This window comes from Heptranchias perlo, chromosome 3, assembly GCF_035084215.1.
Source record: "Heptranchias perlo isolate sHepPer1 chromosome 3, sHepPer1.hap1, whole genome shotgun sequence".
NCBI classification, from domain to species: domain Eukaryota; kingdom Metazoa; phylum Chordata; class Chondrichthyes; order Hexanchiformes; family Hexanchidae; genus Heptranchias; species Heptranchias perlo.
The window spans coordinates 86,122,795-86,144,749 of NC_090327.1; the positions used below are offsets into that span (position 1 = coordinate 86,122,795).

At 44.8% G+C, this 21,955-nt stretch overlaps 1 protein-coding gene across 4 annotated transcripts in view; it reads right to left on the reverse strand.

Moving 5' to 3' along the window:
• Positions 1 to 21,955, reverse strand: part of LOC137317063 (lethal(3)malignant brain tumor-like protein 4) — a 297,932-nt gene that overhangs the window by 233,233 nt on the left and 42,744 nt on the right. For 3 of the 4 annotated variants that reach the window (XM_067980721.1, XM_067980722.1, XM_067980724.1), the window contains exons 4-5: positions 18,210 to 18,342; positions 1,634 to 1,808 (exon numbers count right to left, since the gene is read on the reverse strand). In XM_067980721.1, the coding sequence (XP_067836822.1) occupies positions 1,634 to 1,808; positions 18,210 to 18,342 (308 nt within the window). The remainder of the gene's footprint in view (positions 1 to 1,633; positions 1,809 to 18,209; positions 18,343 to 21,955) is intronic. The other variant, XM_067980723.1, reaches the window with a different exon arrangement.

Here is a 21,955-nt window from a genome sequence, read left to right on the forward strand (position 1 = left end):
GACAGATAGATAAGGTGGTTAAGAAGGCATTCGGGATACTTTCCTTTATTAGTCGAGGCACAGAATATAAGAGCAGGGAGGTTATGCTGGAACTGTATAAAACACTAGTTAGGCCACAGCTGGAGTCCAGCATACAGTTCTGGTCGCCACATTACAGGAAAGATGCGATTGCACTAGAAAGGGTACAGAGGAGATTTACGAGGATGTTGCCAGGACTGGAGAATTTTAGCTATGAGGAAAGATTGGATAGGCTGGGGTTATTTTCTTTGAAACAGAGGAGGCTGAGGGGTGATTTAATTGAGGTGTATAAAATTATGAGGGGCCTGGATAGAGTGGATAGGAAAGACCTATTTCCCTTAGCAGAGAGGTCAATAACCAGGGGGCATAGATTTAAAGTAATTAGTATAAGGATTAAAGGAAAGTTGAGGAGAAATGTTTTCACCCAGAGGGTGGTGGGAGTCTGGAACTCACTGCCTGAAAGGGTGGTAGAGGCAGAAACCCTCATCACATTTAAAAAGTGCTTGGATATGCACTTGAAATGCCGTAACCTACAAGGCTGCAGACCAAGAGCTGGAAAGTGGGATTAGGCTGGATAGCTCTTCTTTGGCTGGCACAGACACGATGGGCCGAATGGCCTCCTTCTATGCCGTAAATTTCTATGATTCTATGAAATCCAAATCATTTCTGTATACCAAGAACAAAAGTGGGCTCAGCACTGACTCCTGGGGTTCTCCACATACAATCCTTCTCCAGTCCGAGCAACACCCATGTACCCTAACTCATTGTTTCCTGTCCGTTGACCAGCTTTCTATCCATACTGCTAAATTTTCTCTTATAACACGCACCTGAAATTTTCTACCAAGCCTCTTATGAGACAAATTATCAAACCGGTTCTGAAAATTCATATGCACCACATCTACTGCATTCCCATTATCTATCTGCTGCATTCAGCCCTTGCAGCCTTTCCCTTCAAACGACAGATGTGGCAGGTCAATACTGCCAATGTAGCATTGGATGTGGTGCGAACAGTTTCAGAGCCGTTTCACTATCCAGAACAAATAGGCGGAGGGCCACCTGACTCCTAAGATACTCCCAGAGACCCTGCAGCCAGACATTTCACAGTGTTTCGGCCGTTTTTCCAGGGTTTCTGCGGCTCTTCCACCAAAGTTACGGCAGAAGAATGGAAGGAACCCAGAGGAAATTCACCCTCACCGAGCGCACGTGCATTTAGCACTTGCAGCACAACAAATTGGGTTTAATTTATCACTTTGTCCAGATGGAAAATCATGCAAAATGTATTGTTTTCTGCACCTGAATTTTCAATATATGCTCTTGTCACACAAAGCTCTGCACCAGAAGCACTAATTCACAATATTTACTTCAATATTCGAAGTGTGTTTGCACCAATTCTTCAGAGTCTCAATATTACTTCCTCAGAATTGTATCCTATGGACAATTTACACTTTAACATTCTATTTGCCTTGAGAATAGTCATTATACAGCGTGGTAATAGTTTAGGTGTTTAAGATTCTGTTCCCAAGTAACAGGCCTACATCCAATAAAAATAGAAAGCTTGTTATTTTAGCATTAGATTTTGCTGAGTCTCTCGAAGTAGCTTTCCACTCCTACTTACTTATCTTTGTATAGCTGCTGACAGTTTGTGCCACAGAAACGGCCACTTCGGTTGAACTCCTCCATTGTCCCATACCTTCCACAGTTTTCACAGCAGCAGATGCCTTCCACGTGGGACAAGTCATTTGTGCAACCATCTTCAGTAATGCCTTCTGTTGTGACGCACAATAAGGAAGCTGAACAAATCAATATGATAATGACTATACAATAGATACACTTCATTACTGCATCAATGCCTGCACCCGCATCATTACCAAATTTGAATGGCTCCACATGCTCCAGCCAACTAACTTTAAGATCTTTGACTTCAATGGCCTTGTCCCACTCTACTTCAGCGATCTCCTCCAGCCATGCGTCCCTCTATACACCCACGAATTCTCTGACACTGGCCCACTCTTTGTTCCTCACTCCCTTCACTCCACCATCAGTAGCTGCTCCGATAGTTACTACACCCACCCATGGCACTCTTTCATGTAACCTCTCTCCCTGTCTTCAAAAGCCTCCTTAAGACCGACCTCCTTCACATTTTTCCACCTCAACACTTATTCGCTCCTTCCCCCTCCTCCTACTATTTGTCCATCGTGCTGTAAAGCATTTTGATAACGCTCAATGCAATTAAAATATTCACTTTTTTCATTCATATATTTGTAAAATAAATGACCTAGCCAACATCTATCCCTCAACCAATATCACTAAAACAGGTTATCTGGTCATTTATCATATTGCTGTTTATGGAACCTTGTGCACAAATTGGCTACCACGTTTCCCTACATTATAACAATGACTACATTTCAATAGTAATTGAGTGCCTGGTGCTTTAGGACATTATGAGGTTGTAAAAGGCGCTATATAAATGCAAGTTCTTTCTTTCTTTAGACTTCTACCCATTCTTTCCTAAAGCCTCAAAATGGCCTTCAGTTTATTCTTCCTACTATCACCAAGTTTTTAAACTAGATGTATAACTTAATCCATAATATTTTTGAAGGAATTAAAACATTGTGATCCTGTATTACTTTGATGCTGTGTTGCTACTCTAAGCTTAAAAAGGTTAGATTTAGAAATGTATGTAATTCCCCAACCTACAAGTAAAGTAATATTTCAAACACTTTCCTTTGAAATACTTAATATATTTTTTCTTATCTAAAAAATTATTCCTCTCCTCCTCTCATTTGGAAATATGTCTTTATTTATATTAGAGAGATGACTGAGATCAAAAATGCTCCATGACTGATGTCAATGCCAATCCTTGATTACCCTCAAAGAGAAAACAAACAGAATGAAGCACTTTCTTTTTCTTGCTTCTTTTTATGTATCTTTTCCCTTTTTACAATTATGCACTATTCCTCACCAAAACATGGTCACAGACTTCTGCTAATGACACTATGAGTCACACAATCTTTATTTGAGGCAATTCTCCCTCCAATTTTTCTTCTTTCCTGTGAGAAGTACCTACTCCTGACATCACAAACTAGACCTGAAGCTTGCTGTGTGAAGTCCTCAAGCAGAGATCTATTTTATGCACTGTCCTTTTCCCACAAGCCTTAGAGATTGAATCCAGTCCATACTGGTGGGAATCAAGATTCCTCTGTTTAACCGCAAATTCCTACATGAAACATGTTTGGCTAATCTCAACCCATTTACCGGGGATGTTAATGCACAGCAAAAATTGCCCATATTTCCAGTGCTGAGCTTGGCATAAAGCTGGCTGGTGCAGAATATGGAATAATTCACACTGGTGATGTAGGAAACTGGGGTTAAGCAATGTTATTGGGGCAGAGTGTTCTACTGTGCATCTGGCCACGGTATAACTGACCTTTTTTTTTATTCGTTCACGGGATGTGGGCGTCGCTGGCGAGGCCAGCATTTATTGCCCATCCCTAATTGCCCTCGAGAAGGTAGTGGTGAGCCGCCTTCTTGAACCGCTGCAGTCCGTGTGGTGACGGTTCTCCCACAGTGCTGTTAGGAAGGGAGTTCCAGGATTTTGACCCAGCGACAATGAAGGAACGGCGATATATTTCCAAGTCGGGATGGTGTGTGACTTGGAGGGGAACGTGCAGGTGGTGTTGTTCCCATGTGCCTGCTGCTCTTGTCCTTCTAGGTGGTAGAGGTCGCGGGTTTGGGAGGTGCTGTCGAAGAAGCCTTGGCGAGTTGCTGCAGTGCATCCTGTGGATGGTACACACTGCAGCCACAGTGCGCCGGTGGTGAAGGGAGTGAATGTTTAGTGTGGTGGATGGGGTGCCAATCAAGCGGGCTGCTTTATCTTGGATGGTGTCGAGCTTCTTGAGTGTTGTTGGAGCTGCACTCATCCAAGCAAGTGGAGAGTATTCCATCACACTCCTGACTTGTGCCTTATAGATGGTGGAAAGGCTTTGGGGAGTTAGAAGGTGAGTCACTCGCCGCAGAATACTCAGCTTCTGACCTGCTCTCGTAGCCACAGTATTTATATGGCTGGTCCAGTTAAGTTTTTGGTCAATGGTGACCCCCAGGATGTTGATGGTGGGGGATTCGGCGATGGTAATGCCGTTGAATGTCAGGGGGAGGTGGTTAGACTGTCTCTTGTTGGAGATGGTCATTGCCTGGCACTTATCTGGCGCGAATGTTACTTGCCACTTTTGAGCCCAAGCCTGGATGTTGTCCAGGTCTTGCTGCATGCGGGCTCGGACTGCTTCATTATTTGAGGGGTTGCGAATGGAACTGAACACTGTGCAGTCATCAGCGAACATCCCCATTTCTGACCTTATGATGGAGGGAAGGTCATTGATGAAGCAGCTGAAGATGGTTGGGCCTAGGACACTGCCCTGAGGAACTCCTGCAGCAATGCCCTGGGGCTGAGACGATTGGCCTCCAACAACCACTACCATCTTCCTTTGTGCTAGGTATGACTCCAGCCACTGGAGAGTTTTCCCCCTAATTCCCATTGACTTCAATTTTACTAGGGCTCCTTGGTGCCACACTTGGTCAAATGCTGCCTTGATGTCAAGGGCAGTCACTCTCACCTCACCTCTGGAATTCAGCTCTTTTGTCCACGTTTGGACCAAGGCTGTAATGAGGTCTGGAGCCGAGTGGTCCTGGCGGAACCCAAACTGAGCCTCGGTGAGCAGGTTATTGGTGAGTAAGTGCCGCTTGATAGCACTGTCGATGACACCTTCCATCACTTTGCTGATGATTGAGAGTAGACTGATGGGGCGGTAATTGGCCGGATTGGATTTGTCCTGCTTTTTGTGGACAGGACATACCTGGGCAATTTTCCACATTGTAGGGTAGATGCCAGTGTTGTAGCTGTACTGGAACAGCTTGGCTAGAGGCGCAGCTAGTTCTGGAGCACAAGTCTTCAGCACTACAGCTGGGATGTTGTCGGGCCCCATAGCCTTTGCTGTATCCAGTGCACTCAGCCATTTCTTGATATCACGTGGAGTGAATCGAATTGGCCGAAGACTGGCTTCTGTGATGGTGGGGATATCGGGAGGAGGCCGAGATGGATCATCCACTCGGCACTTCTGGCTGAAGATGGTTGCAAACGCTTCAGCCTTGTCTTTTGCACTCACGTGCTGGACTCCGCCATCATTGAGGATGGGGATGTTTGCAGAGCCTCCTCCTCCCGTTAGTTGTTTAATTGTCCACCACCATTCACGACTGGATGTGGCAGGACTGCAGAGCTTTGATCTGATCCGTTGGTTGTGGAATCGCTTAGCTCTGTCTATAGCACCTGGCAGTGCTTGATGCCAACACTGGGCGTCAAAAGTAGGAAGATGTTCCACTTTCCAGCACTGGCACCCTTTCTGGCTGTCACCCCCCACCACGAAGAGTAATTACCCTGCGAACAAATGATGAGGTCCGAGGAGCCCCAGATATTGGGCCTCGGACCATAACAGACTGAAAAACGGTGCTGCAGGAGGAGGCCACGCAGGTGAGTAATGGAAGTTCGGGCCACGCTGTGGCAAGTGATCCTTTTGGGCCTCAGGGGAGCGGGAAGAAGCTCCTGGTGCCTTCTCCAGGATTGAATTTTGGGCCGCTTGCCTTGTCAGCAGCATCCCTCAGATGGGTTCTGGGCTTCAGGAGCAGGCATCGGGAGGTTGGGGGGGGGGGAATAGTGAAGGGGGTGGGAATCGCTAGGACTGTGAAGTCAGAGGGAGCACTCCTGGTCCTCCTGGCTCTACAGAAGGGTTTTTAAAAAAAATAAACCTACCTGTAGTTGGTGACTGTGGGGATTATTGAAGAATCCTGAGCGAGGCAAGCCTGGCGCCTTGCCCCGCTCATTAATGACTAATTTTGTAAAGGGGTCCTTCAATAGGCGTTGGGCCCCTAATTTACACATGCAAGGGGTCTAACGAGTGTTTTAGGGGACTCCACTAAAATTGGGCCTACTGCTAAATTGGTATGCTTTGTGCCCATTTTACTCCCAAAAAATGAGCACAATGCAAAACCATTTCTAACCCAGTATGTTTTTATTATTATTTACTCATCTTGTAATCACAGCAAACTGACGTAACGAGCACGATTTTTACCTGGAGCCGGGAACTCAGCAGATGGGTAGATAATTGCGTGGGAAACCCGGAGTTAGCGCGTCGGAATCTGCGATCGCAACTAAATTGAAGGCAATTAATTTTACTTCTGGGTTTCGCATCTCCAAGCTGTGCAGCGGGGGGAACTGCACACCCGCAGGACACGATCTGAAGTTCACTATTTAAAGGGACAATGCAAAAATGGATTTTGGAGGAGAAATGAGGAAGTGAGGAGATGGATGCACATAGAAGAAAGGCAGCACCCAGGTTCTCGGATGCGTCACTTGAAGTGCTGCTGGGTGCTGTGAGAAGCAGGAGGGAGGTCATCTAACCCAGCAAAGGGAGAAAGAAACCTGGTTCTGCCACCAAGAAGGCGTGGCTGGAGGTGGCAGAAGAGGTGAGCAGCAGGAGCCCAGGTCTTGGCTACAACGCAGGAAGCGTTTTAATGACCTCACCAGATTAGGGAAAGTGAGTGCATTTGCTGGTTCACCCACATCCTAAGTTGTGCAAGACCCCTGTCCCCCCCCACACCCACAACTCTGCATTACCAAGCCTACTCCATCACATCACTCCTCACAACCACTTAAGTTTCAGGATCAATCATCCTTCACTTTCCACGCACTTCCTCACCTCCCCATTTGTGAACCCACCACTGCCACTTACCTCAATCATAGAATCATAGAATCATAGAAGTTACAACATGGAAACAGGCCCTTCGGCTCAACATGTCCATGTCGCCCAGTTTATACCACTAAGCTAGTCCCAATTGCCTGCACTTGGCCCATATCCCTCTATACCCATCTTACCCATGTAACTGTCCAAATGCTTTTTAAAAGACAAAATTGTACCCGCCTCTACTACTGCCTCTGGCAGCTCGTTCCAGACACTCACCACCCTTTGAGTGAAAAAATTGCCCCTCTGGACCCTTTTGTATCTCTCCCCTCTCACCTTAAATCTATGTCCCCTCGTTATAGACTCCCCTACCTTTGGGAAAAGATTTTGACTGTCTACCTTATCTATGCCCCTCATTATTTTGTAGACTTCTATAAGATCACCCCTTAACCTCCTACTCTCCAGGGAAAAAAGTCCCAGTCTATCCAACCTCTCCCTATAAGTCAAACCATCAAGTCCCGGTAGCATCCTAGTAAATCTTTTCTGCACTCTTTCTAGTTTAATAATATCCTTTCTATAATGGGGTGACCAGAACTGTACACAGTATTCCAAGTGTGGCCTTACTAATGTCTTGTACAACTTCAACAAGACATCCCAACTCCTGTATTCAATGTTCTGACCAATGAAACCAAGCATGCCGAATGCCTTCATCACCACCCTATCCACCTGTGACTCCACTTTCAAGGAGCTATGAACCTGTACTCCTAGATCTCTTTGTTCTATAACTCTCCCCAACGCCCTACCATTAACGGAGTAGGTCCTGGCCCGATTCGATCTACCAAAATGCATCACCTCACATTTATCTAAATTAAACTCCATCTGCCATTCATCGGCCCACTGGCCCAATTTATCAAGATCCCGTTGCAATCCTAGATAACCTTCTTCACTGTCCACAATGCCACCAATCTTGGTGGCATTGTGGACAGTGAAGAAGGTTATCCTGATGCATCATATAACATCAGGATGTCCACAATGCCACCAATCTTGGTGGCATTGTGGACATCCTGATGTAATATGATGCATCTGTCCGATAGTCACCCTCTGATGCATCTGTTTTGTTGTCAGCCTCACCCATTGCACTGCATCCATTGGGTGAATACGTCACCTTCAGTCAATCACAGGACTGTTCTTTCTCCCCTTGTAGGAGGAGAGTGCAAAATGCAAGGGAGAGGAGTAGAACTGGAGATGGTCCATCACAAATAGTCCAGTTGACAGATGCAGAGGAGGAGGCGTTGTGCATCAGTCGCACCGTTGTATGCCTGGCCGTCAGAGATGTAGAGACTGGCAACCCGCAGATGGCTGGTGACAGAACTTTAACGTCTTTCATACACATCATGAATTGATTTTATCAATGATTGAACTGTTCCAGATCTCAGTATGGTCATTGGAAAGATTGTCACTTTTCCAATGAATAATTAATATTGGCTTCTGTTGTCTTCCAGGGCCTTCACGTCTTCAAGAGGAAAGAGCCAGATGGAAGAAGGCGATTCCTCAGAGGAGATCAATCCTTCTGAGGATGCACTATCACATGACATACAGCCATGCACCTGCGCAGATACTGGCACTTTGGTAAGTCCTGTTAGACAGTTAGTTGAGTTATCACCTGGTGATTCACCACTCACAGGTGAGCACGAGCAGACACTGGTGGCTGGGACAGCTGTGGAGAGTCTGCGTTGGGGGGGGGCACACTCCTCTCCAAGCTCTACACAGCTGGACACAGATGCTGAACCCCGGGGGCCATTGTTAAAAATGAGAATGATCGCACCTTTGCGAAGTACTGGAAAACGTGCCACACACTCACTCCACAATAGCGGAGAGGATGGAGGAGTCCAACTCCATCACTAGTGGATTGTTGTCGCAGGTGAATGCGGGAACGTCTGCAGTGGATGGAGTGGCAGCCTCCATTAAGCTCCATGAACGGATCTCAAATGAAACCAGGCAGGCCATGACACCGGCTGTGCAGACTCTAGATGCCAATATGTCTGCCAACTTAAACAGGCTGACAGGTACCTTATCCATGGCCTTAGAACACGGCACTGTCCAGCAGAGCGGTAGGAGTGATGTTGTGCTATCCCAGGAGATCGATAATGGCGAAAGGGGACATGGAAGTGGGGACTCCACTCAAAGCGTTCCCACGTCTCACCCATTGCCCCCTCCTCCAACCAGTACCCGCAATGCTATCTCCTTTCCCGATGGCCGAGTCTGCTCCTGCACAGGTGCAGGTGGAGCAGTCTTTGGCAGGGCCCTTATGGGCTCCAAAACTCAGAGGTCAAAGGCCAAAAGCATCTCAGCAGTCAGGGCAGGGATCTGAGCAACCTGTCACTACCTCTGCTGAAGCCACAGGGAATGCACCATGTAGAAGCACTAGGAAGAGAAAGGCTAAGCAATCGTAGTTCACCAAGGATATGCACTAGGGTGTGTGATGAGATGTCATGTTGTTCATTTATATATTTTGTTTGTTAAGGCACATTATATGTAATCATTATCACCACTGCCATGTCTTGGCCATTATTGCGTCGCGTGTGTGAAATCGCCATTTAATTTACTTGACCATGAACCCCAAGACATGACGACACCCCTTGGGCGGGTATGCAATGGATGTATGCGTGGTTGAAGGATTGGTTTGTGCAAAGGGCTGGGGGGTGGGGGTTGGTTGGTGGTTGTTCTTCCAGGTGACCTGAGTATTTCAAAGTCTTCAATTTGCACATCTCATTATTAGAACCTGTTAGAGATGAGGGAACCCCTGGCATCAGCAATGACACCGGCTGTGCAGACTCCTGACGAGGGGTTCCTCATCTTCATTTTCCTCCTCCACCTCATCCTCTTCTTCAATGTTGCCGCCAGATGAGATTGCTTAATGAGCACATTCAAGCTCCTCCAACTGTAACCCTCTCTGCTGAGCGATGTTGTGCAGGACGCAGCACACAGCGATTATTCTGTACACCCTCGCTGGCAAGAACCAAAGGGCTCCCCCAGATCGATCCAGGCACCTGAAGCATATCTTCAACATTCCTATGGCTTGTTCAATGACAGACCTGGTGGAGACATGGCTCTGCTTGGTGGGGTTTCTCACAGATGCCATGAGCCACGTTTGCAGGGGGTATTCCTGGTCTCCAAGGAGCCAGCCCTTAAGTCTGTCTTCTGTGTGGAAGAGGGCTGGGATGTTGGACTCGCACAAAATGAATGAATTATGGGAGCTGCCAGGGAATCTGGCACACACTTGCAGAAACCTTTTCCGGTGGTCGCACACCAACTGTGCATTGACCGAGCAATATCCCTTTTGGTCAATGAACAGTCCTGGCTCATGTGGAGGTCCTCGGATTGCTATGTGTGTGCAATCAATTGCGCCCTGCACCCGCGGGAAGCCAGCCAGAGAATTGAAGCCACTGCCCTCTCAATCTGGCTGATGTCATTGTGGGGGAAGTTCACGTAGTTGGAAGACCTGGCAAACAAGCCATCCATCGCCTGTTGTATACACTTAAGTGCAGACGACTGATACACCCTGGAGATGTCACCAGTGGCACCCTGGAAGGATCTGGAAGCAAAGAAATTGAGGGCAGTGGTGACTTTAACTGTGATGGGCAATGCGTGGCCACTAGGCCCAGCCAGGAGCAGCTCTTCCTGAAGGAGGCTGCAGATGTATGCGACCACCTGTTGACTCAATCTCAGCCTGCGTAGGCTCTGCTCCTCAGAGAGGTCCAAGAAACACAGCCTCTGTCTGTAGATCCTTTCACATGGGTAATGCCTCCTGCGACCTCGGCCCCTCCATTGGTCCTCTCCCTGCTCTTTTCCTCAAGTCCTTGTTGCACACTTCTGTCTTGTGCCTGCCGCGGATGGTGAAGTGCCTCCTCCTCAGATATACTGTGGAATACATCCATTGTGCCCCCATCCTGATTTTGTCAGTTTGAGGGGCTCCAAAATGTTGATAAATGTGTCTGAACATAAGAATTCTCAGTCTCAACAAGGAACCCTCAGTCTAAACATAAAGAACTCCCAGCCAAAGATTAGTCTGAGAGAACTGAGTGCCCAGCTGCAATACCTCACCTTTTATTGAGATGTGTCAATCACTGGTTTGAAGGGCCAAAAGAACTTCGGCTGTGACTCGCCTCCATTTCTATGGCGTATTTCAGAAGCCACTGGAGACACATTCAGGAGAAGTTAAATCAGTTTCTGTTTCAGAATACACAAAAAGTTAAGTGCCTCAAATGTTTAAAGTACCTAAATTGTTCCTTTAACTATCGGCCCTCTGGCTTTAAGTGGGAGCGGGACTTCCGGGTTCCTGTTGCGCGTGCGCGTCCTAACGCGCCTGGGTTAAGCCTGGAAGTAGGCGCATTGGAGCTGGGATGCGGTCCCACTCCAAAAAGCAACTATTTTTATTATTGGGAGTGAAATTACCCCCAATGCCTTTGAGGAAATCTAGGCCGTGTCCCTATACCCTACTTAGCTGCACACTGGTACAAAATTGCCAGTACAAACGCATACCTGACAAACATATAAATTACGTTTTATACATTCACCCAGCTGTTCACAGCACTGGATACTGCCATTTCACACTACATCATTTTTGAATAATGGAGAACATGACCATTCGTAACACTGACAATGTCCTCTACGATAACAGCAAGTATAGAATCAGGCTAATAAATGTATTGAGTTGTACTGGTGACCCTGACATGTATAATATGGCTTGGATTTAGGAAAGTGTGCACCACTATGTTTTAAAACCTGACCCTTCGATCCATGGTTTGTGCTGTGTTAGCTAATCTCTATCACTGTAGTGGCAGAGATATGAATGTTGGGTCAGAGAGCAGGGAAAAATAGCTAATGCAGTGACCCCTGGTGGGAAATGTTGGAGGTTGACATTGGCTGAAGAGAGGATCAGGATTGACTGTGATAGCCCCATGATCTAATAGCCAAAACAGACAGTAGCGCCCTGAAAATCATGAGGAAGAACTTACCGACCAATCACTGTGGTCCTTGCCATTTTGCCAGGATCCTTAGAATAGATGGCCTGGGCTGCCGCCTGAAGCAGGCACATAGTTAACTTAGGCATTTAAATTGGAGTCCTGTGACATCAATAGGACCCCAATGCCATTTTGGGACTCAACTGGGCGGAGCTTGTGCCATGCATTCTGCACCCAGTATCAGCTGGCAGTCCAGCCAAAAGGGAGCCCAAAGGTAAGTACTTACTTATTTTTGTAGGGACAGTAAGAGCCGGAGTGCTCCTCCAGGCTGCTGTTGCACCGGGTTCCCCACCCCCCCCCCAAGAAGGGAGCCCCCCTTCCAACCTATTGCGGCGACCCGGAGCCTACAGTGTGTTTCAGAGTGCTCTTTTTCTGCCTGCATCCCGCCGGCCCTTTCTTAATGAGGCCCAGCCCTCAAAATGGACCAGGTCTCCTGCTGGCCGCCCGAAAAACGCACGGAGGGAAAATCTATCCCACTGTCTCACATGGAGAATGGCCACTTGGACACAGTTAGAGGATGGTTCATGTTTATAGAACCATAGCCCAGCATGAATTAGTGTCCAAGAGCAGAGCCAGAAAACTGCATTCTATCCTTACATGTTATTGTTACATTTCTAATATATTCTCTCATTGTTGACTCTATCACATTGAAATTCTGTGAGTACTTTGTTTATTTGAAATAGTATAATAGATTCAATAGCAGGAGGAGTTTTTATGTACAGCTTTCCATTTAATTGGTATTCTACATTGTTGCTGTATTATTATAGCTATAAAAGACTGCACTAATCCAGCCTAGTGAATTAGAATGAGCACCTTCTCTCCTTGATGGCTTCTACAAGTCATTGGGCCAGCGAACGAATGGTGCCAGCCGATTGTTAGACTTGCACTTGCCCGTAGACTTTTTGTGGGGTTTTACACGGCAATTAGCCAAACATCCAAACAGCGCAGCGCCCTCTACAGGGCATCTCGGACCTGTGTGAACAGGGCAAGCAACTGTGTATCTCCTTAACCAATCTGATTGAAGTATCGTTAATGAGCAGCGTGGAGTCTGAACCAGGAAGTGTAAGTTAGAATAGTGAATTCAATGTCAAATCAGGTACAGAAAGCGAAATAAAGAGAGGGAAAGAAATATTGGAATAAGAGAGAGAGATAAAAAAGAGACGGAAAGAAAAAGTTAAAAATCTCCAACAATAATTAAAAGCTGAAAGAATGAGACTCCACACTTGTAAAAGTTAATTTTCAGCACCAGAGAGGTTGTTTGGCAGTAATTAAGACTTACCACGCTGTTAAAGGGCTACTTAGAATGGAATGGACTGGACAAGCTCTAACATTTTGCAGCGGGTTTAGTCCGTATCTATGTCAGTACAGGAACTTCATGCCATTCAATATATTTGAATGGGGAGCCAGACGGCACGATGCTGATTTCACGCAGCTTATGGAGGGGCAGCACATCTCGGAGAGCAACTTCCGGATTATCGCGATTAACTGCGCTTGTGCAATCGTTGGCAGTCGCTGTCTGATTTGTACATTAATAACAGTGAGCGCCGTTAGCCTCATCGTTATTTTCACAGCAAAATCCGACCCATTATATCATTCCTCACCAATCAGATTCATTCATTCAATGGACAGGATTATATGGATACAAATGTTGCAATATGATCATGTCACATAATATTTTCTAATGGCTTTTGAACAGGAGATAGCCAGTTACATTCAAGTCACATGGAATAATCTTTTAGTGTTTCACTGTTTCTTCTAAATAAAAGTGAATTTATGAGAAATTTATAGCATGTCAGCTCCAGGATTCTTATGTGCATACACAGTAATATCTGGGTGCTTTGTTACATCACAGATAAATCTTTTGAAAAGCGCTATCAACAAAGGTAAGTACACACTTCTGCTTCAAATTGATGTGTTTTTGGGTAATCTCAATTCAGGTTCTAGTGCCAATCAGCACAAAATTGCAAACAAAAGTTGCCATCAGCAATTATTAGGCACTCCTGTTCTAAAAGGCCACTAGAGGGGAATGCCTCAAACAGAAAAAGCACATTGGTACAGGTGCTCCATTGAAAGTGGAGATAAGAGTGGTGATTCCACAATCCAACACTACCAGCAGGGGAGTGCATCTAGGGAATTGCAAGCATACAAACCATCATTTTCACCCATTAAAATTAATAGACGGAAAATCACAAACTATACGCCTAAAATTTCCTAAGATGCATTCTCTGCAAGTTCCCTGGGAGTATCAAATCACAGAATTACCCAGAAGCTCAGAGCAGTTCTGCCTTTCACCCAGCTAATGCCTGGATGTACTTGGTGCTACAACCGTACTCAAATTGGAAAAAATATGCTCCAATTAGCAAGTCATTCAATTCTTTGATGATGCCCAAGAATATGTTTACAGGTTAGAAACACAGCATGGGTTCATCACCTAAAAATAAGAAAGGCCTTTAATTGTGCATCCTTTTAATGATAATTACACGCAACAGAAGTACAATCAGCAAAATTAATAGGTTTAATTTTCAGCTTGAAAATCACTATCATTATTATTCAGAATTCAGGGGCACAAAACTTTCTCTGAAACCCTTCTGATTAATCCCCCACAGGCTGCTCTATTATTAGTTGTTCCTTCATTTCCTCAACTCTAACTCTTCACTTTCTTCCGCCTTCATTCTGTTATGTAGCACCCTGGGGATGCATTTCCACAGGGATTCTTCCTATTGGCCGCCATAGCTTTGGTGGAAGAGCCATAGAAACCCCAGAAAAACAGCATTGTTTTTCAAGGTTTCCACAGCTCTTCCGCCGAAATTATGGCAGACAATCGGGAGAACACCCACCACGTCTTTCCTGGTATGTCTCATAACATTTTCTCTGTAATTCTTGCATTGTTATCTGCCTCAGTTTCCCTTTCTTCCTCATTCAGCACATGTTTTTTTTGTTCTCTAAGCCTCATCTGATTAACTTTCTTTAATACTAATTCTGTTATTAATTCCTTCCAAATCTTTGTTACTGATCTATTGTTTTTCTCCTTCCAAAAATGGTTATGTATTACCATTTATTGAGAAACTGTGATCATTTCACAGAGGCTAACAATTTATACAGCTTAAATATAAATGTTTCCTTCTTTTCTACATGAGAAACTCTGATCACTAAATACAGGTATTTCTCACTTGTGAGTTGAAGGGTTTGTCATTTAGTATTGTGTTGCATTTTGCTGTATATTTTCTAGTTTTTCTGTTCTATCAATCAATCATAATGACCCGCCTACATACAGTCCCCTATTCACTTTCCCTTTCTTCAGAAAAAATGCATTCTCTTTCAGCTAACCCTGAACCTCAGGTCCATACATTCCTATTCAGCCAGTGCAGATTAAATAAAAGAAAGACTTGCATTTATATAGCACCTTTCACAATCTTAGGACATCCCAAAGCGCAATTACAATTAATGAAGTAATTGTGAAGTGTTGTCACTGTTGTAATATAGGAGACATGGCAGCCAATTTGCGCACAGCAAGGTCCCACAAAAAGCAATGAGATAATGACCAGATAATCTGTTTTAGTGATGTTGGTTGAGGAATAAATATTGGCCAGGACACTGTGCAGAACTTCCCTGCTCTTCTTCGAACAGTGCCATGGGATCTTCTATGTCTACCTGAAAGGGCAGACAGGGCCTCGGTTTCACGTCTCAGCAGAAAGATGGCACTTCCGAAAGTGCAGCTCTCCCTCAGTACTGCACTGAAACGTCAGCCTAGATTTTGTGTTCCAGTCTTTGAAGTGGGACTTGAACCCACGTCCATTCTGACTCAGAGGCCAAAGTGCTACCATTGAGCAAAGGCTGGGGACCTAAATGCCACCAAGCAGAATACACAAGGTCAGAGCTCTTATTTGCCAGAATATGGGGCAGCGCGGAGCCTGGCAGTATAATTCTGCTGTGCTGGTTCAAACTGTTTTAAAGCAAGTGCCAATGTCAAACCAATACCTACAGTATAACAACAAAAATAGTTCACCCTTAGCTGAAAAATCTGTACCCCCATAACATACTTTGTCACAACACCATGGTTCTTTCTTCTTAAAAATAAAAAAACAGAACAGGGGACTGGATAAGACTGTAAGTCTGGCCCAGACTGCTAGGGTGAACAGGTCCAAAATTCCATGGGGCCATTTGTCCCAATGTTGCGCTGCTGAGCTGGGACTTCCATCCACCAATTCTCTCCCACCATGAATCACACAGTTAGCTCATTTAAGTATCCACTAGTGTTGGCTGAGCGCAACTCTCGTGTACCACAGGAGTACTTCGCTGAGGGGGTTGGAAATCGACAATAGTAGCCTTTAAAAAGTACTGAATGGCTGAAGATACGTAGCAGTTGGGGGAGCAGCAGGTCTTCATCCATTCTATACTTTTTAAAGGCGACTATTGTCGATTTCCAAACCCCTCAGCGAAGTACTCCTGTGGTACACAAGAGTTGCGCTTGGAACACTGAGCAGACTATGAGGTAGTTGTAATAGATCACTCATATGAGATTTTGAAGCACTTTTTAAAAATGTCTTCAAGTAGAGGAATAGACAGAGGTACTAAAAGGGAGCAGGGCACTGGAAGAAGGTAGAGATTATCCCAAAATTGTAAAAGGGCCAATCTACAGACATTCCTGGATGAGACGCAGCAAAGGAGGAAAGGATTGTTGGGTGTCTGTAAGAGGAAACCTCAGAAAAATGTCTAGGGTGCCACAAGGAGGGAAGTGGCAGCACCTGTCTCACCCCAGAACTGCAGGCCAGGGCTAGAAAATTGACCTGACAAGGCAGGCAAAGTAAACATTAGCCATTCTCCCTTTTTTTCCTTGGGCACTATTGGCACTATCTTACTGTTTACCTTCTAAAATAACAGCTGCACAGGTAACCCTTCACACTGCATTGTGGTTAACTCTGTATCTTACAATATGTATTTACACCTCCATTAACAGGAACTACTTGCATGCAGAGGCTTCAGACACTTGCTTTTTCATTCCCATCCGGTAGTTCCGATAGTCACCCAAGAACTCTCTCCAGATATGACACAAAAAAACTGCTCCAAAACCTCTCTGATAAGTCTTAAGAGCATAAGAAATAGGAGCAGGAGTAGGCCATCCGGCCCCTCGCGCCTGCTCTGCCATTTAATAAGATCATGGCGGATCTTCGACCTCAATTCCACTTTCCCGCACAATCCCCATATCCCTTGATTCCCTTAGAGTCCAAAAATTTATCGATCTCAGTCTTGAATATACTCAACAACTGAGCATCCATAGCCCTCTGGGGTTGGGAATTCCAAAGATTCACCACCCTCTGAGTGAAGAAATTCCTCCTCATCTCAGTCCTAAATCGCCCACCCCTTATTCTGAGACTATGACCCCTAGTTCTAAACTCTCCAGCCAGGGGAACCAGCCTTTCCACATCTACCCTGTCAAGCCCGCTAAGAATTTTATACATTTCAATGAGATCATCTCTCATTCTTCTAAACTCCACAGAATATAGGCCCATTCTTCTCAATCCCTCCTTATAGGACAGCCCTCTCATCCCAGAAATCAATCTGGTGAACCTTCGTTGCACTGCCTCTAAGGCAAGTATACCCGTCCTCAGGTAAGGAGATCAAAACTGTACACAGGTGTGGTCTCACCAAAGCCCTGTACACTTGTAGCAAGACTTTCTTATTCTTGTACTCCAACCCCCTTGCAATAAAGGTCAACACACCATTTGCCTTCCTAATTGCTTGCTGTACCTGCATGATAACGTTCTGTGTTTTGTGGAGAAGGACACCCAAATCTCTCTGAACACCAACATTTAATAGTTCCTCACCATTTAAAAAATATTCTGTTTTTCTATTCTTCCTACCAAAGTGAATAACCTCACATTTCCCCACATTATACTTCATCTACCACCTTCTTGTCCATTCACTTAACCTGTCTATATACCTTTGCAGGCTCTTTGTGTCCTCCTCACAACTTACTTTCCCACCTAGCTTTGTATCCTCAGCAAACTTGGATACATTACACTCGGTCCCTTAATTAATATAGTCAAGTAATCACTCTTCAAAGCTTCAAAGTAAAGCCCTCTTGCCAGTATCAGATGATACTGGCAACATGTATGCTTATTTTTACTTCATTCTAAATTACCCTTAGTGCATTTTGGCACAATCCATCCGTGGGCATTGGCCACTCCTATACCAATCATCCATATTTGCATTTATTACAATAGGCTCTATGTAGCATTGAATGTGCATTGTGGGAAGTCCCAGATCCGATCAGAAACGGCAGTGCCATCATTACGGGGTGGAAATGGGATCCACTCGAATTTGCAGACCTCGAAAAAAAATTGCCATTCCAGTGCCAACGACGCACTGGAAATGGCATGCAAATTTGAGGCCACCAAAAGCTTTCCTACATTGCTTGCAGTCTTTAATGTTTCCTTACCTTGAACATTAGAAGCAACACTGCTGGCATTCCTCTTTACATGTGTAGTCTCAGCAGCAATATGTGCAATGGGTTCTCCATCCTGTTCTTCAGTAGTAATAATCTCTAGGGCCCCAAACTCATTCATTTGAAACTAATAAGAAAATTAAAGATTTATTACCAATTCAATGTAAGAAAACATCACTTGGTAACCCTACAAACAAGAGCAGTTAATGAAGCAAAATGGTTGTCTATATGGTAAAGTGTTGGCACTAGTTCACTTAATTTAATGTTTGAAGAGTGAATGGACAACATTTGATTCCACAGTGAACAAGAAAGAAAGTGTTTATAAAGCAATGACTTATGGCTGCAGTAGGAATCCATTTACCATGAAAGTTAAACTCAATTCTGCCTTTACCTAACAGTGGGCTGTTCAAGAAATGTTTATTCTAAGTAACGATGTTATTTAACCATCAAAAATGTTGCATAGAAATACATTTCTAATTATACTGAACATTTCCTCCCTCTGCTATCCCCGTTTCCTATTTGTTTCCCTCAAAGAGATTTTGTTTGCTTTAACATTCAATTTGTTTATTTTCAAAAAAAATCAAATTATAATAAGGAAATAAATTAGCTGTCTGTTTTGCTTTCTATTTATGGCTTGCTCCCTCTCTCTCTCCCCCTCGGTCTCATAGGTGTTAGAAATGAGAATCCAAGTCTCATATGTGCAAGCAATTAGCATTGATCTTTTCTAACTTCCAACAAAACACAGATGAGATAAATAGTTGGCTTCAAAGTTCAAATGGTACCTTTTTTTGAAAATTGAAGTAACACTACATGAAGAAAGATACACAAGCCCCAAAATTCCTGTGTACTCCCACTGTAACTTTCAAGACATAGATATGCTTTGGCTTTGCGCTGCAGAAATTGAGATGTCCTTGTAGAGGCAGAGCCTCTACCCGCCCCAAACAAGGCCATTGGCATAAGGGGCAAAAGGTTCATGGCAGGGACTCTCTACATCAGGAGTTCCCCATTCCCAGCTTATGATTAACAGAGGTGTGCATGGTCAGATCAAGCACATCTCATCAACAAGCAGCTGAAATAGGACCCACCCGGAGTATCGGGTCTGACCTAGACCCCTGACAGAAAACACTTCTTAAAAATTGCATTAAAGCATTTCTCTTACAAAGAGGACCACAGGGAGCAGCTTATGGTTGTTCTGGGAGCTTAGTTGGCACAGTGCACATCATTGGCAGGTTAATGAGGGATCCTTCCCTGACCCCTGAAAGTCAGCGACAAATGTTCTTGGAGGGTGCATCTCAGCACTTACTTTGGGATGCGCCCCATCATGGAATTTCAAGGCCGCTCCCCCCTTTCTATTACCCTGGTCACTCTGTGGGTTAAATTGGATACGGCATGAAACCAGGCAATCCGCGATTAACCCGTGCCTGGTGCTTCCGTCGCAGGCAGGATGAGACATTCGTCCTGCCTCAGCATTCACCTCAGCCAAGCTTTAAAAACGTGCGTTGACACAAGGATTCAAGGACATTCTCACTTTCCACCAGCAGGGGGAGCCCGAATCTCTTAAAGGCAGACTGTCTCTCTGACAGCCAGACAAAATCTCTCAAAAGGTAGCCAGTACCTGTAATTTGCTAAAAATAACAGTCTGCTGTCTGCATGGAGTCTGAACAGAGATCAGCCATCGCACTCGTAAAACGGAGATGCAGGTCCCGCCCCTATGTTTACAAACTGTTGTGTTATTTTAAAACATTGAATAAAGGTTTGCCTATCACTAAATCCCACATCTTCCAATCTGCAAGCCACACCTCACCAATCTGCTGGTCTGAGTTGGTACCAGGCCTGTGAGAGTGAGTGCATCAAGGTGCTCTGCTGATGCACTAGAGGCCTTGGTACAAGAGGTGGACAGGGGGAGGGATATCCTATATCCGCAGGGTCGGGGGGGGGGGGGGGGTGTGGGTGGTAAGAGGCCCTCCAGACATATGCCGAAAAGGCAGTGGGAGGCAGCAGGGGACGCAGTCAATGCCAGGCACATAGCACCACGAACATGGATGCAGTGCAGGAAGAAGTTCAATGCTTTGACGAGTGGTCAAGGTGAGTGACATCAACTATCAAGTGGCATCTTCTACCAACTGCACCACTAGTCTCATTCACTGCTCCACGCACTACCACACCCATCACCTGGATACCAACAAACTCTTTCCATCAGTACTCAACTCTTCCAATCAGATGCTTCTTGTCACCCTTACGCATTACCAAGCCGTATACCCACAACTCACAGGCCACACACACTGGCAGCTGTTCAAACATGACAGGAACATCACCCAGACACACGTCCCACTTTCTTGCGGGAGAGGGTGGCGAGTAACAGGAGGCAGCAAGTGGCTGTGGCATTTAGCCCCTCGAGCCTGTTCCGCCATTCAATGAGATCATGGTGGACCTGTGACCTAACTCCATATACCTGTCTTAGCCCCATATCCCTTAATATCCTTGGTTCACAGAAATCTATCAATCTCAGATTTAAAATTCACAAGTGAGCTAGCATCAACTGCCGTTTGCAGAAGAGCATTCCAAACGTCTCCCAACCTTTGCATGTAGAAACGTTTCCTAACTTCACTCCTGCACGTCTTGGCTCTAAATGCTAGGCTATGATCCATCGTCCTAGTATTCAAGTATAGGAGACCTCCAAAAACAGTTACAAATGCATCACCAGCCAGAAGCAATAATCCAGCCACTAACCTGTAAATCCTGCATAGTCCCTTTAAATAGCACTGGTGGGAGGTCCTCCAGGCACTCTAAGACATGTTTGGATGGTCGCAGTTAAAACAGTGTGTTGGGTGGAGCGTTAAGTGCCAAAATGGCATCTATCACTTTAAATCAGCGTTGCAAACTGATCAAACGCATTTTCTCCCTATTTTACATGATGCTGACGTTCGTTATTTGCGCTTGCGCTAAACCCTTTACCAAGAAGCCTGCGTGCGCATCCAAGGCACCATCTTAGATCCCCAGAAGGCTGCGTAGCGCTGAAATAACAGGCACTAGACGGCCCAATTTAGTGCCCTCTCTGTCATCCCCATTCTCTCTGATCCTAGTCTTTCTCTCCCTACTTCAGCTTATTACATTTTTTGAAATTTTCCCTCTCAAACACGCAGTGTTTTTAAAAACACTTAATATAAATCTTACATCAATAAAACTATTGAAATTGGTCCTCTTTTTTTTCATAACAGAAGAAAAATTAGAGTGGAAAGTGCTAGAAACTAAATTAAAATACTCCAATTAGTTCAGCTGACTGAATGGTACTGAGGAATCCTGAAAAATCAGGCACAATATGCTCAGACTACAAAATCCACATTCAGCTCACAGATTCAATGGATAAATCTAGACATGTTACTGTGAAATATGTTTTTTTTATTTTGTTTAAACCCTTATTTTGAACATTAGAAATGACAGTTACTAAGAAAAAAAAGGCAGATGACAAAATTTGTGGCGACCTAGTGGCCAGACTGTGCAATCTGAATAATGAGTTTACATACGCAAAACCCATTATAAATTTTGACATAAAAATTTATAATGGGAAAAAGTTGACATCAAGCTCTGCAGATAGAAAGCGTGTGCAGATGCAAGATTTTTAATATATTATAGATAGATTAGTCATAAGAACATAAGAAAGTACACAATGAAATAAAGTCATCTAACCCATTCCTACAAACAATTTGCCCTATCATTGAGTCCTCACAACATACTTAAGG